General features: G+C 41.2%; 1 protein-coding gene across 2 annotated transcripts in view; it reads right to left on the reverse strand.

Moving 5' to 3' along the window:
- Window positions 1-14,984, reverse strand: part of Aatf (apoptosis antagonizing transcription factor) — a 96,450-nt gene extending 81,466 nt beyond the window's left edge. Inside the window, exons 1-4 of one of the 2 annotated variants that reach the window (XM_027426414.2) lie at window positions 14,737-14,983; window positions 13,309-13,497; window positions 9,174-9,611; window positions 8,622-8,759 (exon numbers count right to left, since the gene is read on the reverse strand). In XM_027426414.2, the coding sequence (XP_027282215.1) occupies window positions 8,622-8,759; window positions 9,174-9,611; window positions 13,309-13,497; window positions 14,737-14,827 (856 nt within the window). In that variant the 5' untranslated portion in view covers window positions 14,828-14,983. Of the gene's footprint in view, window positions 1-8,621; window positions 8,760-9,173; window positions 9,612-13,308; window positions 13,498-14,736 lie in introns of both variants that reach the window. The other variant, XM_027426415.2, reaches the window with a different exon arrangement.
- Between the last annotated feature and the right edge of the window lie 1,440 nt (window positions 14,985-16,424).

Genomic DNA, 16,424 nt, shown 5'->3' on the forward strand with positions numbered 1-16,424 from the left:
GACTTTTTTGTTGTTTTGTGACACTGAAGGATGAACCTAGGCTTTTACCATGCTAAGCATGTAGTTTACCAACCCAAAAACCCACCTGTCTACCTGCCAAGTGCTAGCACTTAAATTATGTACCATCACGCCTGGTGAAAATACAAGTGTTAATAGGGCAATTTTACATTCTTTTTTCATATTATGCTTATTTGAAACATGCACATGTAGTCATCTATAGGACTGGAAGAAGGCATCAGATCCTGAGCTACTATGTAGGGGCTGGGAACTGAATCCAGGTCCTCTCCAGAAGCAACAAATCCTCTTAATAGCTCAGTCATCTCTTCAGCCCCTAGCATTAAAAAAAAAAAAAAAAAAAAAAAAAAGTTTGGGTTTTTTGTTTTTTTGTTTTTAAGGCAAAATTACATGGACAGTGGCTCCAGTATGGAGGAACCACCACCCATAGCTATGCAGTCAGCAGCTACCTCTGGGGCCTGTGGCCACTTCAGGCCAGGAAGCAGTCCAGAAGCAGGCTATCAACTTCACAATGGTAGGCAATGTAGGGACAGTTCACCCACTCACCAATGACTCTTTGACAACTCTTCTGCCAATGTTACAGCAAATGCAAACCCTAAAAATCCAGATTTATGATATAGCTAGACAGGAAGACTGTAACAGATCACAGCTCCAGCTCCTATCTACAAACAGTTACAGTCCCAATTTTCTAGTCCTCTGTGAGTCTTGCATAATTTGAAAATGTCCAGGCAGGCTGGGCATGGTAGCACAAGCCTTTAATCCCAACTCTCAAGAGGCAGAGGCAGGTGAATCTTGAGGCCAGCCTGATCTACAGAGCGAGGTCCAGGACAGCCAAGGCTACACAGAGAAACTGTAAGAAAAAAAAAAAAAAAAAGACAGAAAATGTCCATGCAAAATATCCAGAAGTGCCAGCTCCAGGATAGGCCAGGTGGCAAATACCTCCACCTACTGGTCATCTGCCCAGCCCCAAGAAAATACCATTCTTTAAGTACTATAGTCAAATTAGTATTAAGTATGTTAGTGTATGGGGCTAGAACCATGGTTCATCCATTAAGAACACTTGCTGCTCTTTCAGAGGACCAGAGTTCAGTTCCCAGCACCCACATGGTGACTCACAACCATTTGTAACTCCAGTTTCAAGGGATCTAATGTCCTCTTCTGACCTCTGTGGGCACTACATACCCAGGGTGCACCTACATACTCATAGATATAAAATAAATATATGTAATAAAAATAAAACTTCAGCCAGGAGGTGGTGGCACATGGCCTTTAATCTGGAGGCAGAGGCAGGTGAATCTCTGTGGGTTCGAGACAGCATGGTCTATAGACCTAGTTCCAAGACAGCCAAGGCTACACAGAGAAACTGTCCCAAAAACAAACAAACAAATAAATAAATAAAATTTAAAGAGGGTATTTAAATTAAAACAAAACAAACCTGTTAATCTATTTAGCAGGATATAATGGCACATGCCTTTAATCCCAGAACTCAGGAGGCACAGGCAGGTATATCTTTTTGAGCTCAAGGCCAAAGTGGTCTACATAGGCAGTTGCTGGACAACTAGGGCTACATAGTGAGACCCTGCAAAATAAAGTAACAAAGAAAAAATCTATGCAAGTCAAAATTATTGTGGGTCTTGGGAAAAAAAAAACCCAAAGAACAATGAGGGAGGTGTGACTATAAATTGGAAGTAGGAAAATGAAGAGAACAAAGAAAACATACTTTACTAATAGTAAAATTTGCTTTTAAACTCTTAGGTAAGTTAAAAAATTTTAACAGTTCCTCTACATTTATATTACATTATATGTATTCTTGGTGTTTTGCTTATGGGAAATATCAAAATGTCAACCATTGTTTCTATTAAAGGTCTTTAATGATATTGCATTTTAGACCTGTAATGAAACATGGTGCTCACTGCAGTTTGTAATGCATCTCATTAAACACATTAATAACATGCATTTAACTAAAAGGTCAACTTACTATGGTTAAAGTTTAGCTTTCCTATAATCACTTCATTTAAAGCTGTACAGCAAACTCTGGGAAGACAACAGAGTGCCTGTTACAGAAATGCTCTCAATTCTCCCATCTGTCCAAGTCAGCCATTCTTGTTAAAAATTAACTGCCCAGCTAAAGTATAGCTCAGTGGCAGAACACTTGTTAGCATGCACAATGCCCTGGGTTCATTTCCTAGTCCTGCTAACAAACTTGCTAAAATTTTTATGTGGAATAATGATTACAATATTGGTTTTTTGAGACTATGTAGGCATGAGTGTCCTGGAACTTGCTCTGTAGACCAGGTTGACCTGGAACTTGAAGATCTACTGAGATTAAAGGTGGGGGCCACATCCAGCTAGTAATAAGATTTTTAAGGCTGGAGAGACAGTTCAGGGGTTAATTGCACATGATACTCTTGTAGGACTAGGTTTCATTCCCAACATCCACATAGTGGCTCACAATCTAACATAATTCCAGTTCCAGTAGACCCAATGCCTTCTTCCTGCCTCCAAAGGCAACAAGTATGCATGTGATTCACAAAAATATATGCAGGAAAAACACTAAACATAAAATGAATAAATCTTTTTAAAATCCTTATCTTAGCCGGGCGTTGGTGGCACACGCCTTTAATCCCAGCACTCGGGAGGCAGAGGCAGGCGGATCTCTGTGAGTTCGAGACCAGCCTGGTCTACTAGAACTAGTTCCAGGACAGCCTCCAAAGCCACAGAAAAACCCTGTCTTGAAAAACCAAAAAAAAAAAATATCCTTATCTTTTAGCCATGCACACTGAAAGATTTACTGAAAAAAATGAGAGAATATATACTATTTACTTCACAATGGTCCAGAAGAAAGAAGTTGTCAGTATAAACATAGATGCTGGGACTGGGTGTTGGTAGCACACGCCTTTAATCCCAGCACTCAGGAGGCAGAGGCAGGTGGATCTCTGTGAGTTCGAGACCAGCCTGGTCTACAGAGCAAGTTTCAGGACAGGCTCCAAAACAATACAGAGAAACCCTGTCTAGAGAGAAAAAAAAAGACGATAGATGCTGTAAGTTTGGCATGAGTACCAACCAGGCAGTGGTGGCGCACAACTTTAATCCCAGCACTCATGAGGCAGAGGCGGGCGAATCTCTGTGGCCAGCCTGTTCTAACAGAGTAAGTGAGTAAGTTCCAGGACAGCCAAGATTACACAGAGAAACCCTGTCTTGAAAAACCATAAAAATAGATAGACAGATAGGTAGGCAGGCAGGCAGGCAGGAATGGGTTAACCACTTAAGCTAGTGATATTAAGTGGGGGCTCACTGTGCTCACATTCTTACTGTAATACAGGTTATGTACATAATGTAGTTTGTATAATTCATCTGGCATGTTCTTATATAACCTGCCTTCTTCCTTACACATCATTGTCACCAACATGAAAGGCCTAATTCCTGATGTTGTAAGACTTGTTAAATGAAAGTCAGAGGGGGAAAGCTAACATCTTTGGATAAGTAGCTTTGTGTAAAGAATATCCCTTAATTTTGTTAAGGTTTCTCTATGGCTTCACCTTAATCTACACAGCCACTAGGAAGTCACTTCATAGTTCAAGAGATATAATTGCCAACATGTAACAGTAAGATGCCTGGAGACTAAGTGCAAGTACTAGAAAAGTCAAGGAAATATTTGTTAAGTTTCCAAAAAGTAGATTTAAGTGCAGAATGTACAAAGACTTGGTTCTCTGGTCTACAGTGCTAGAATATACCTACAGGTCTGTTGTTTTAAAAACTATCAGAAAAACTCTGAGAGTAAACAAAGGTACAAGGAGAAAATATACTGAGCATACATAGACCACAACCTAAGAACAGAATCCTGTATTCACTGCAGTTTACACGGTAGAGAGAGGAGCTTGAAGGGCTGGAGAGATGTCCCAAAGGTAGAGTGCTTACCACTCTTGCAGGACTGGCAGTTCCCAGCACCCAAGTAAGGTAGCTCACAACTGCCTCTAACTCCAGCCAGGGGATCATTAGACCTCTTCTGGCCTCCAGAGGTACCTGCACTCACATAATTTTAAAAATTAGAAGATATATATATATATATATATAATATTTAAGAAGTTTGTGAAGAGATCAGAAAGGTAGGAGAACCTAAGCAGTGTATTTGGTGTCACCAAAGCCCAAGAAAAATACTTCAAGGTTGGACCAGTGAGATGGCTCAGCAGGTAAAAGTATTTGTATTGAAAGTTTGATGATCTGAAACCACATAAATGCAGGAGACAAGTTACTCCACAAAGTTCTCTGCTTCCGCATATGGGCTGTGGAATGTATGCACATGTGATTGCTAGCTGGATCTTGCCATGTTTTCATTCTTTCTCGCACATACACATACACACAACCACACACAAATAATAACTTAAAAATGTTAAAAAAATACTTGAATGAACACTCGAATGAATGCTTCTGCAAGGCATTAAGGAAACCACTAGAAACCTACCTTTCCATAGCAGCCTAAGAGGCCAAGGTTTATAAGTATTACAGCAGACTATAACACTAGACAATAGTTAGCTTAAACTACATAGGGATTCTGAATACTAATAAGATTATAAAAACACTGAAGACAGTGGGGATGATAGTTATACCAACAAGAACCATCCACAGAGCTAAACACTGCCCAATGTCTTTCAACAGAAAAAGATAACCCCCGTACCTAACTGTTATGGTGGGATGTGTGCCAGACATTGTACAATTATGTTTTACATTGATTATGTCCTTTAATCCTCACAACCATATTAGCCCTATCTTACTATGAAGTCACCTGCCCAAGACCACAGAGCTAATCAACTGCTGAGATGGTGTGTTAACCCAAGCAAGGTGTTAGGGTACTTGTACTCTAGACATGGTAGCACACACGCCTGCACCCCTAGTACTAGGCAGATGCAAGCAGGAGGATCAGAAATTCAAGGCTATCCTTAACTACAAAGCAAGTTGGAAGACACCCTGGGTACAAGAGACACTGTCTCAAAAAAAAGAAAAAAAGAAAAAAGAAAAAGATTAATCCCAGCATTTGAGAGTTGGAAGCAGAAAAATTAGGAGTTCAAGGTTATCTTTTACTACACAGCTAGTCCAAAGCCACTAGGGCACATGAGACCATCTAAAACTGAACAAATATAGGCAGTCTAACTTTAACTGCTCTGTAAGACTAAGCAAATAAGGTATGATAGTTCATGCCTTTAAACCCAACACTCAGAAGGGAAGGGTGGGTCTAAGTTTGAAACCAGCTTGATCTACATAGTAACCTAGGCCAGCCAGGGTTATTCAGTGAGATTTGGTCTCAGTTAAAAAGATAAATAAAAATAAATGCAAAAGCAAAAAATGACTAAGACTCAATAAAAGAGAGTAAATTCTACTGTTTGATCTGGAATAACCAATTATCAATCAGCCTGTTTCATACCAGAGATATATATATATAATATATATATATATATATATATATATATATATATTATTCAGAATATTATACCAGAGAAATTGTTACGAAAACTAGTCAAATGGGCTGTATATAACGTATTAAAGTAATACTGTTATAAGAGGATGGAAGCAAACAAACTGACTACCTTCAGATGTGTTGAAATTCTGATTATTAGACCCCTATCCTCTCAGAATGTAACACCAAATAAATACTCCTTCCTTCTCCCTCTTCTACCACAAAGTAACAGACGTCTGTCAGAATGACTGAAGTTCACCAGGAGGAGGCAAACGATTAGAAAGATCAGAACTGTTATAAAGCAGAATTAAAGTAACATTCAAGTGACTAAAGAAATTAAGAATATGATGCTGTGGTGGTTTGAAAGAAAATGGCCCCCAAAGGGAGTGGCACCATGAAGAGATGTGGCCTTGTTGGAGGAAATGTGTCACTGTGGGGGCGGGCTTTGAGGTCTCTTTTGCTCAAGCTTCCCTCAGTATGACTTTTAGTCGACTTCCTGTTGACTGCAAAATGTAGGACTCTTAGCTATTCCTCCAGTACATCTGCCTACATACCCCATGCTTTCTGCATTGATAGTAGACTAAACCTCTGAAACTGTAAGCTGCCACCTCAATTAAATGTTTTCCTTTATAAGAGTTGCCATAGTCATGGTGTCTCTTCACAGCAATAGAAACTCAAACTAAGACAGATGCTAACCCAGAAAATATTTGTATTTTAAAATGAGTATTTATAGGGCTGGAGAGATGGCTCAGAGGTTAAGAGCACTGACTGCTCTTCCAGAGGTCCTGAGTTCAATTCCTGGCAATCACATGGTGGCTCACAACCATCTCTTATGAGATCTGGTGCCCTCTTCTGGCCTGCAGACATACATGAAGGCAGAACATTGTATGCATAATAAATAAAATCTTTTAAAAAAATAATAAAATAAAAAATGAGTATTTATAAAGATTCGAGTAAGAAGACTAACAAATAGGGCTGGAGAAATGGCTCAAAGGTTAAGAGCACTGGCTCTTTCAGAGGTCCTGAGTTTAATTCCCAGCACCCACATAGCAGCTCATAACCATCTGTAATGAGACCTGATGCTCTCATGCAGGCATACATGCAGGCAGAACATTGAATATACAATAAATAAATAAATCTTTTTTAAAAAAGGACTAATGAGTAATAAAATGGAAAAGACCTTACTGTAAAGTGTGTAAGACAGCCAGGCAGTGGTGGCATATGCTTTTAATCCCAGCATTCAGGCGGATCTCTGTGAGTTCAAGACTAGTCTGGTCTATATAGTGAGTTCTAGGACAGCCAGAGATATTACACAGAGAAACACTATCTTAAAAAACAAAAACAAAACAAAACAAAAAGACATTTATTTAATCTAGGTCAGTTTAGGTCTCATCCAAAGGCATCCTCAGAAATGAGAATACTAGGGCACTAAAAATAGCAAAGAAGTGCTCCAAAAATCTAAAAATGGAAGACTGTATCGTATATTTAGGGAGAAAGAAGAGGAGTCAGGAGAGGAAATCAGTTGGTTTCTTTTCTTTTGAAGACCTCACAACACACACTGAAAGATTCCTGAAAGGTTGCCCAGATTTCACAGAAAATAAACTTTGAGTATGGCAGGCCACAAAACTAAAAATTGTCCACATATTCTCCTACAAAAGAAATGCTTATGCCAGAAATGGTGGTGATGCCTTTAATCCTGGCAATGAGGAAGTAGAAGGAAGATTTCTGTGAGGCCAGCCAGGTCTACATACTAAGACCCTGTCTAAAAAGAAAAAAGAAAAGAAATCTTTGAAGTTGCACATAGGCATCTTGAATTTTTTTCAAGTGACCCTATTTATAGGATCAAACCAGATGTCCTCAGTTCTCTTCCAAATCTAACTCCATACTATAAAGACACAAAGGATACTCCTAAGCCTCCAGAGTAACCAGGATTGCAGGCAGAGACCCAGCTTTTAAGTTTGAAAATACAAATGAAACAACATCTCAGAGTACATGTCAGGAATAGCCATGCCAACCAGGGCACATGTTTCCCTGTGCCCCGGCACTTTGCTGCCACTGGACACATAGGAGGCAATATTATTTGAGGAAGACTACTAGTCTAAGAGGAAGAAAAGCTGGAATTTTGCATCTGCTGTTCATGAGCAAACTCTAACTCTGGGTGAGCCACTGTCTCTGGTTTTCTCATCTGTAGAGTGAAGGAATTAGGAACCAAATAACCTCAAATTCTTTTTCTCTCTAGAATTCTTTTGAGTTTATAGCTCAGTAGTTCTCTTCCAAAAATGTATTCCTCCCCTATAGTCAGTCTCTTTCCTCACTCTTTGTTACCCAAAGGAAAAATAGGAATAACATCATTTAACTTGTTCTAAAGCCCTCCCTAACAGAGGAACACATCCTTTAAGCATGTGGTACAACCAGCATAAGGGCTGAGTTTAATTACTCCTTCTCTCCCTCTTGTTCTATACCTCTAAGTTTTCAAACAGTTTCCCCTAAGAATTTAAGAAGTTTTAAGAATTTAAGAAGTAACTCAGCTAGGAGTGCTGGCACACACCCTTAATCCCAGCACTCAGGAGGCAGAGGCAAGCAGATCTCTGAGTTCAAGGCTGGTCTGGGCTACACAGCAAGTTCAAGAACAGCCAGAGCTACACAGAAAAGCCCCTGTCTCTGAAAAAGACACCAACAAAAAGAATTTAAGAAGTAATTCAAAAAGCCAAGGGAAGGATGTCAAGTGATTATCATGAAACACATGATCTACTTTAAAGTTGTCATTTTAATAATGGGTTATACTGCTATTTTTAAAAGAATTGCTAATTACTTAGATTTTTTGATAAGATTAAGTATAAATAAAAATTGGAACCAATATTCTATATTATAGTATCACTAAAGTTTTTTTTAAAGATTTATTTTTATTTATTTATTATGTTATAGTGTTCTGCCTGCATGTATGCCTGTATGCCTGTATGCCAGAAGAGGGCACCATATCTAGCTACAGATGGTTGTGAGCCACCATGTGGTTGCTGGGAATTGAACTCAGGACCTCTGGAAGAGCAGCTGGTGCTCTTAACCACTGAGCCCCAATATCACTAAAATTTTAAAAATCTTATTTTTTTTAAAACATCCAACTCAGTATACCCCCAAATGGTATAAGTATTCTTACTATTTTTTAGAGCACTGGTAAACTCTGGGCCACCTTTGTCCTTGAAGACTGGAAAAACATCTGGTTGAGGCAACTGATTGGTAGTCAACAGAGCTTTCTGTAGTTTGATCCTTCCTTCCAAGAGCTGGTCCCACAACGCTGAAGAAAAAAGTAAAAAAGAAGTCCATCTCTGAGTCAGGAATTCTTTCTGAGCTGGGGACTGATGAGAGAGAGCAAGCAGTACCAATCTCTAAGCAGCATGCATTATGACTTTCATGCCATAGGAGCATTCTTCATTCAAGAAAATAAATTCCCTCTCTTGGATGGAAACAATGCTATGAGAGAGGAAACCCTAACACTTGACAAAAGGAGAGGACACACTCCTGTTCAATCTTCCACAAGGTCCAGAGCAGAGAGAGCCTGCTAAGCAGTGAGATAAGAACTGGGGTGCAGACCTCTGGGTAAAGTGAGGTATGTCATAGATTAATTAGAAGGGCACTGGACTGAACAAAACCAAAGCAGACTAATGCAGAAGCCCTGAAAAACAAATAAGCAGCAAAAGCACATACACACCTATCTGATTCTTCACAGCTCTTCCTTTCTCCACTTCCTCAGAGACTTTGACACTGGAGAAGGTCATCACCACACCGTCATCTTCACTGTTTCTGTCTCCTTCCCTGTCTTCTTCACTCTCACCTTTTAAATTTTCCTCCATATCTCCTTCTTCCATGCCACTCTCTTCCTCTGCCTCACTGCTTCCCAGGTCATCCATTCCTTCTGTAAATTTTTCATAATCACTAATGCTCTGGAAACTGAAGCCTGGCATTTCTGTAGAATGCCTTCTACCCTTCTTCTGAGCCAGACTGTTCTGTGAATCATTGTCAGCATCCTCTTCCTCAGTAGCACTTAGTTCTTCCTCCTCCTCCTCCTCCTCCTCCTCTTCTTCCTCCGATTCCTCCAGGCCCTCTGAATCCTCATCTCCAGACCCTTCTTCATCAGATATTTCTTTGTCTAAATCATAAGCAAAATAAATAAATAAATAAATAAATAAATAAATAAATAAGAGGGGCAGGAGTTTACCTAGAGGAAAAATACCAGGCCACATCTTTCATTTCAATTAATGAACTGTGGCATCTACTATGAAAGCAAACATGCTATTATGCTCTATTCAACTGAACAAACGTTTACTACATATCTACTATCTCTAAAATGCTAAGGGGAAACAAAAAGAAACAAAACATGAGTCTAACCTAAAGAAATAAAGACACAGAAACAAAAGGTATAATACAGGAATGAAAAGTGCTTCGAAAAAACTTTATGCCAGCCATGGTGGCTCATGACGATAATCTCAGTACCCAGGAGGTTGAGGCAGGACTACCTTGAGTTCAAATTCAACTTTTTTATACAATGAGTACTAGACCAGCTAGGGCTACATAGTAGACCTTGTCTCAGTCTTCCCAAAGCTACATCTGAAAAAATAGTTTATCATTACCAATTCCACATGCACACAAATAACAAGCACCCATCATGTATCTACCAAGACTAAAAAAGGGTTTTAATATCTGCTGTGCTAGTAAGTATATAACTTGTTTATTTTATTAAAGAAGACCAGCATTAAAGAGACTTTGGGCTTTTAAAAGTGTTGGGATTTATAAGGATTTTAAGAACTTTTTGGAGTTGGATTGACTTTTATAATACTAATATGAGACTTTAGGAACAACAGAAAGAAAGTTATGGCTTAAAGTGATGTGTCTATATGTTAGGTTGACAAGGGGTAGATTGTGCTGGTTAGTTTTAACTGTCCATTTGATATAACCTAAGATCACCTGAGAAGAAAGTCTTTTTTTGGGGGGGGATAATGGGGGAGCAGGGTCTCACTATATACTCCTGGTAGACAAGGCTGACCTCAACTCAGAGACTCACCTGCTTCTGTTTCCTGAGAATAGGTATTGAAGAGGCATACACCATTAGGTCTTCATAAGGAATTATATAGACCAGGCTGATCTGTAGATATGTCTAGGGGGGATTATTTTGATTGTTAATTGATGTAGAAAGATCTAGTCCATTGTAGGCAGCACCATTCCCTAGGCAGAGGGTCCTAACAGTGTAAGACAGGAGAAAGAGAAAGCTAGCTGAGAGCAAGCAAGTAAAGATGCATTCATTCTCTCTTTACTCTTGACCTGGATATGATATGACCAGCTGCTTCCAGCTCCTGCCACCATGATGTCCCATCTATGATGAACTAAAATCCAGAATTGTAAACTGAAATAAACCCAATTCTTCCCTAAGTTGCTTTTTGCCAAAGTATTTTTATTATAGCAACAGAAACAAAACTAGAATACCTGTGAAGAGGAGTTCATTTTCTTATGGGAGTGTTAGATAGGCATATCAATAATACACTACAACATCAAGATAGTATATAGAAAAGGTACCAAACTGGCACACACCTGTAATACTGGCATTTGGAAGTTAAGAGGTAGGAGAGTCAAAGCAAGCTCAAGACCAGCTTTGTCTACATAGTTAGTGTGTTTCAGGCCCACCAGGACTATATATTGAGTTCCTGCCTCCTCCCCACACTCCAATCCCCATCTTCCCTAAAAGAAGAGAAGGAACCACCTGACCTTCCAGGAAAAGGTTAGAGACATTATAAATTTACTTATAAAGCATAGCAAACTGAGAAAAAGTAAGGAAAAGAACTAAAGTAGAGACTGCACAAGAGGAGTGGGGAAGTGGAGGTACATGAACCTAGAGGGTTGCCAGAAAATCAGGACCAGTCATCTTGTCCACAAGAAGGAGTCTAAATTTAATCTTACAGCTGATGAGCCAGTTACAGCTCCATGCTTTACTTATGCTTGCATCATCATCTGACATTTAGAGATTTTGTGATGTTCAACTAACCTCTTCTGTAGGAAAACATAAAAGTGTAACAACCATGATTACTGGATACAGTAAACAAGTTAGCAATAGCCAAGTGAAATAAAGAGTTTATGAAAACATAAGTCTCTGGCTCTTCTTTCAAGAAACATGCCTAAACTTGCTAGATATGGTGGCCCTTACCTCTAACTCGAGCATGGTCGACATAGCAAGTTCCAGGCTAACCAGAGTAACAGGATAAGACTCTGTCCTAATTTTGTTTGTTGTTTTAGTCTCGTTGGAGATAGGGTCTTTCAAGTAACTGTGGCTGGAACTTGCTATGAAGACTAAACTGGCCTTGAACTCAGAGATCCATCTGCCTCTGCCTCCCAAGTGTTGAGATTAAAGGCATGTGACCCCAGACCCCTCAAGAGAAAAAAAACACACATGTGTATACACACACACACACACACACACACACACACACACACACACACGTGTCCTTAAGTTTAAAGTCTCAGATAGGCTGTCAAAATTAAAAACTCAGTAAAACAACCCTTTAAATTTAACTAATTCTCAAACTAAGAAATTGTCATACAACACAGTGTAGATATTAAAACCAGCCTGCTTTCATGTGAATTCTGGTTTTTCTACTTAGCAGCTGTGTCACTTTTACTTAACCAATTAGCCCTTCACTTTCTATTTGTAAAATGAGGATAAATAATATCAACTTCTTGGGCTACTAGAAAGAGTCAAACGATAATGATGGTAGTATTTTTACTTTTTTAAAGATTTATACATGCCTGAGTGTTTTGCCTCCACGTACATATGTACACCTCTGGTGCCTACAGAGGAACTGGAGTCATGGGTGGTTGTGAGCCTCCATGTGGGTTCTGGGAATCTAACTTGGGTCCCCAAAAAGCAAGTGCTCTTCGTCATTGGACCAAGCCTCTAGATCTTATGGTAATATTTGGGGGGAACTGTGTCCCAGGCTCTCAGAACTTAAAAGAGCTAACTACAGTAGCTGACACATGGTAAGAACTCAATAAATTTTATCATAATGGCTCATGGATTAGCCCTCTTAAGTCTCTAGCCTGTTAAGTTCCTAGAACTACATCAAACACTAAATCATACATACATATCATAACCTAAATGGTAGCTCCTGGAATATTATCAATGGATTCTCAACATGACCTTCCTAGAAGAAAATAAATGGCATCCTCTCAATATCCATATCCAGAGACTTCTTCCATCTTGAGAAACTTACTATTGCTTAAAACTATAAGCTCACATCCTAATTCTCAGAAAAGATGGAAGCACTGTTATTTTTTACAATGACAAAAGGTCAGTTTCATGAATAACTAATACACAGAGAATCAATATAAAACCTGAAAAACAAAAAGGGTCAAAATATAAAAGCAACACATATAGCTGACATTTTTTTTTTTTTTTTTTTAACATAGCCCTGCCAAAACCTAGTACTGGCTCATTTCACTCATTTTAAGTTGAACCATTAATCTGAACTTGGTAACTTGAGTTTTAGGTTTCTTTTTATTTGTTCTTTTGAGACGGGGTCTCAGGTGGAGCACATGCTAGTACAGAACTATGCAGCCAGGCTTGAACTCTGACCCTCTTACTTCAGTCTCCCCTGGTTCTGAGATAACAGGAACATGCCTAGCTGGGCTTTAGGACTCTCTTAAAGTGAAGTGGTGACCTCTAAGGCCCTTCCTAGTACCAAATCAATGGTCGCTCCTAAAATAAGTAGAGACACACAGACTTCCAGGAAGCATTCAGAAACAGCAGTTTATCGCTACAAAACTAGGGCAAGAGAAGAGTTTCCTGTATGTCTACTTACCAGATGAACCTGGCAAAGTCTGTTCCCAGTGGTCTTCTTTCCAAGCTTTCCTAGAAGTGGTCTTTCCAGAATACCTTTTGTCTGTGTCCAAGAGGGAAGATGACGCCAATTTTCTAATGCTACTCACTGCCAGATCACCGTCTTCCACTTCACCTTCATCAAACCTGTCAATCACTCTGGCTCTAGTGGCTGTGGGGGAGGGAGGAAAATAGAATCTTAGGTTAAAAAAAAAATTTAATAGGAACCCAATTAAGCAGTTTCAACACATCCCACCTTTCTGTGCTGAGTACTCTTACCAACTGGGCTACATCCCCAGCCCTCACTTCATCAAGTGCCCTCTATAAAATTTCCACTAACTTACAGGAATAGGGAATTTATTTCTGGTTTCTAGGGAGACTATCACATTGCTTTCTGATTCTGAATAGAAAGCTAACTCTCTGCATCTACTAGAAGACTGTTTCTATGCCTTGGATACGACAAATCTGATCTGATTCTTCCTTCCTTTTCCATGGTATTTTTGTTTCCTTTTCTTTTCTGGAGGTTCTGAAGATTATATCCAGGGCCCAAGTATGTCAGTTACTTGCCCACAGACCTTAATTCATCCTTAATATGTGACAGTCACTCCAATATTGATCAGTCATCAAGTGCTATAGTCACCCATCCCACCCCTCCAGTTGGCTTCACCTACCCTGGCTAAAACAAATCCCAGTTTCCTCACCTGATATTCCTACACCATAACTCCTAATCTCTTCTATTATTCCTTCCCCACAACTCTCTGACTCAAGTCTAAAGCACAATTACTCCCAGCTAGTCTCAGAAAGGCTTATGAAGAATTAGTCCATCATCAGCACGTGGGCAAATATCTTTAAGACCTAAACATGCACCTAGCGGTGGTGGTGCTCGCCTTTAATCCCAGCACTCGGAAGGCAGAGGCAGGCGGATCTCTGTGAGTTCAAAGCCAGCCTGGTCTACAGAGCGAGTTCCAGGTCAGCTAGGGCTGTTACACAGAGAAACCCTGTCTCGAAAAACCAAACCAAACCAAACAAACATGCTTCAACAGCACCAGAGAAGCCTACTTTTTCATTTTTGAAACAAGTTTCTGGAGGGGGTCAGTTTTAAACACACAGAAACCTGAAACTCATCAGACTTCTTTCTCCTTTCTCAGGTAATCCCAGAGAGATCATCCTAAATAACAGCCAGTCGGCTGCAAGTAGTTTCCAGCAGTAACTCCCAGGAGCTCCATGTGTCTGACCCACCCCTAAAGTCTGGAATGCACGTTTACAGCTCGTGTCACCCTCCACCCCTCCGGGGGTCAACCCTCCCGGGACACAGTTTTCCTTAGCGCAAAGGGAAGGCGAGCAGGCCCGGGGGCCAGCGGCCCGCCCCGGCCCACAGCTCCGCACGTGGCCGGCCCCAGTCAGGCCTCACCCTCCTCCGGGTCGGCCTCAGGATCCGCCTCACGCGGTCTGGGATTCAACAACTGTTCCAGCTGCAGAGCCAAGGGCTGCGGCCCCGCCATGGTCACCAGATCACAGCCGGCGCTGAGCTCCTGAACGTGCAGCCCCGAGCCCCAGCCGACGCTCCGGCCCGGATGCTCGGGACCGACACTACTCAGAACCACAAGCAGAGACCTTGCGGTGCCAGCCTTCAGCTCCCGGGTAGGCAACTTCCGGGAGGCGCGCGCCGGAGGGGCGGGGCCTCGCGTCACCACTGGCGTTGCTAAGCTGGAGACACGGGCCCGCGAAGCCTGGCCTAACGCGCGTGCGCCAGAGTCCAGGGGCGCGCGGCGTGCCGCACGGGAGCGCGCCAGGGCACGTGACCGCCTCTAGAGACGCCCATTGCGTTTCAAGCTTCCAGGGTCCCCGAAGCACAAAATAACGCCTCAAGCTTTGTGCGAGGTTGGTTTAGGAATGAAGCGTAAAGTACTCATGCTCACGGTGGCTGGCTGATTTGTGAAAGGAGTAAAGAATAAGCTTCTCGAACCTCAGGTACAGACAGGGATTCAAAGCAGGGCTTTTCTCAGTGTGGAGGAGCCTGGGGCCAGGCACACACCTTCCGCCTCTCAGCAGCCAGGATCTGAGAGGCCTGCACGTGTAAATGTGCGGCCAAGTGTTACCTTTATTAATAGGAATAATTAGGTTTCGCGATGGTTGTTCCGCAAATCAAGATTCGTTTCTGTAGCTTCTTGTACCCCCTTGCCTGGGTGAGCAAAGGGGTGCAAGGGGTTTGAATTACTCTACTACACACTCCTCGATATTAATAGCTTTACTGTTCAAAGAGTGACTCCGACCCCTGAAACTGATGAACAAATGCAGAAGAGAAACCCTTCACTCAGTTCTAACATTAAATGGTTAGACTTAAAATATAAAGGCCTTAATGAGATAAACTTAATTGCACCCAGAAAATGAAGATATGCAATCATGTTACATTCTCTTCCTTCACATGGAGCGTTCCTTGACTGCCCATTACGCGGCAGGCACTGTTAGATGAAATACAGGATGAGTAAGTTAGATTCTCCACACACTGATCGGCCTAGAAGAGCAGCAAACAACTGAAAATGAGGAAGGACAAATTTGAGTATAAAGTGGTTTATACTAATATGCTTGGAGATCTTCCGTGGAGTCCTAGAATCTGCTGTAAACAAAAAAGTTGCCTCAGAAGAATCCAGTAAAAAAGACATGAGTAGGCCTGGCGGTGGTGGTGCAGGCCTTTAATCCCAGCACTTGGGAAGCAGAGGCAGGTGGATCTTTGAGTTTGAGGCTAGCCTGGTCTACAGAGCGAGTTCCGGGACAGCCAAGGCTACACAGAGAAACCTTCTCTAGAAGAAGAAGGAGGAGGAGGAAGAGGAGGAGGAGAGGAGGAGGAGGAGGAGGAGGGAGGAGGAAGAGGAGGAGGAGGAGGAGGAGGAGGAGGAGGAGAAGAAGAAGAAGAAGAAGAAGAAGAAGAAGAAGAAGAAGAAGAAGAAGAAGAAGAAGAAGAAGAAGAAGAAGAAAACATGAGCAGCACACTGTGGCTGTACCTTGTACCTGTTTACCCACTGAGGCAGTTTCTAGTCCAGGCTGACCTCAAACACACTATGTAGCTGAGGATGGCCTTGAATTCCTTGATCTGCCTGC

Source organism: Cricetulus griseus, chromosome 7, assembly GCF_003668045.3.
Source record: "Cricetulus griseus strain 17A/GY chromosome 7, alternate assembly CriGri-PICRH-1.0, whole genome shotgun sequence".
NCBI lineage: Eukaryota > Metazoa > Chordata > Mammalia > Rodentia > Cricetidae > Cricetulus > Cricetulus griseus.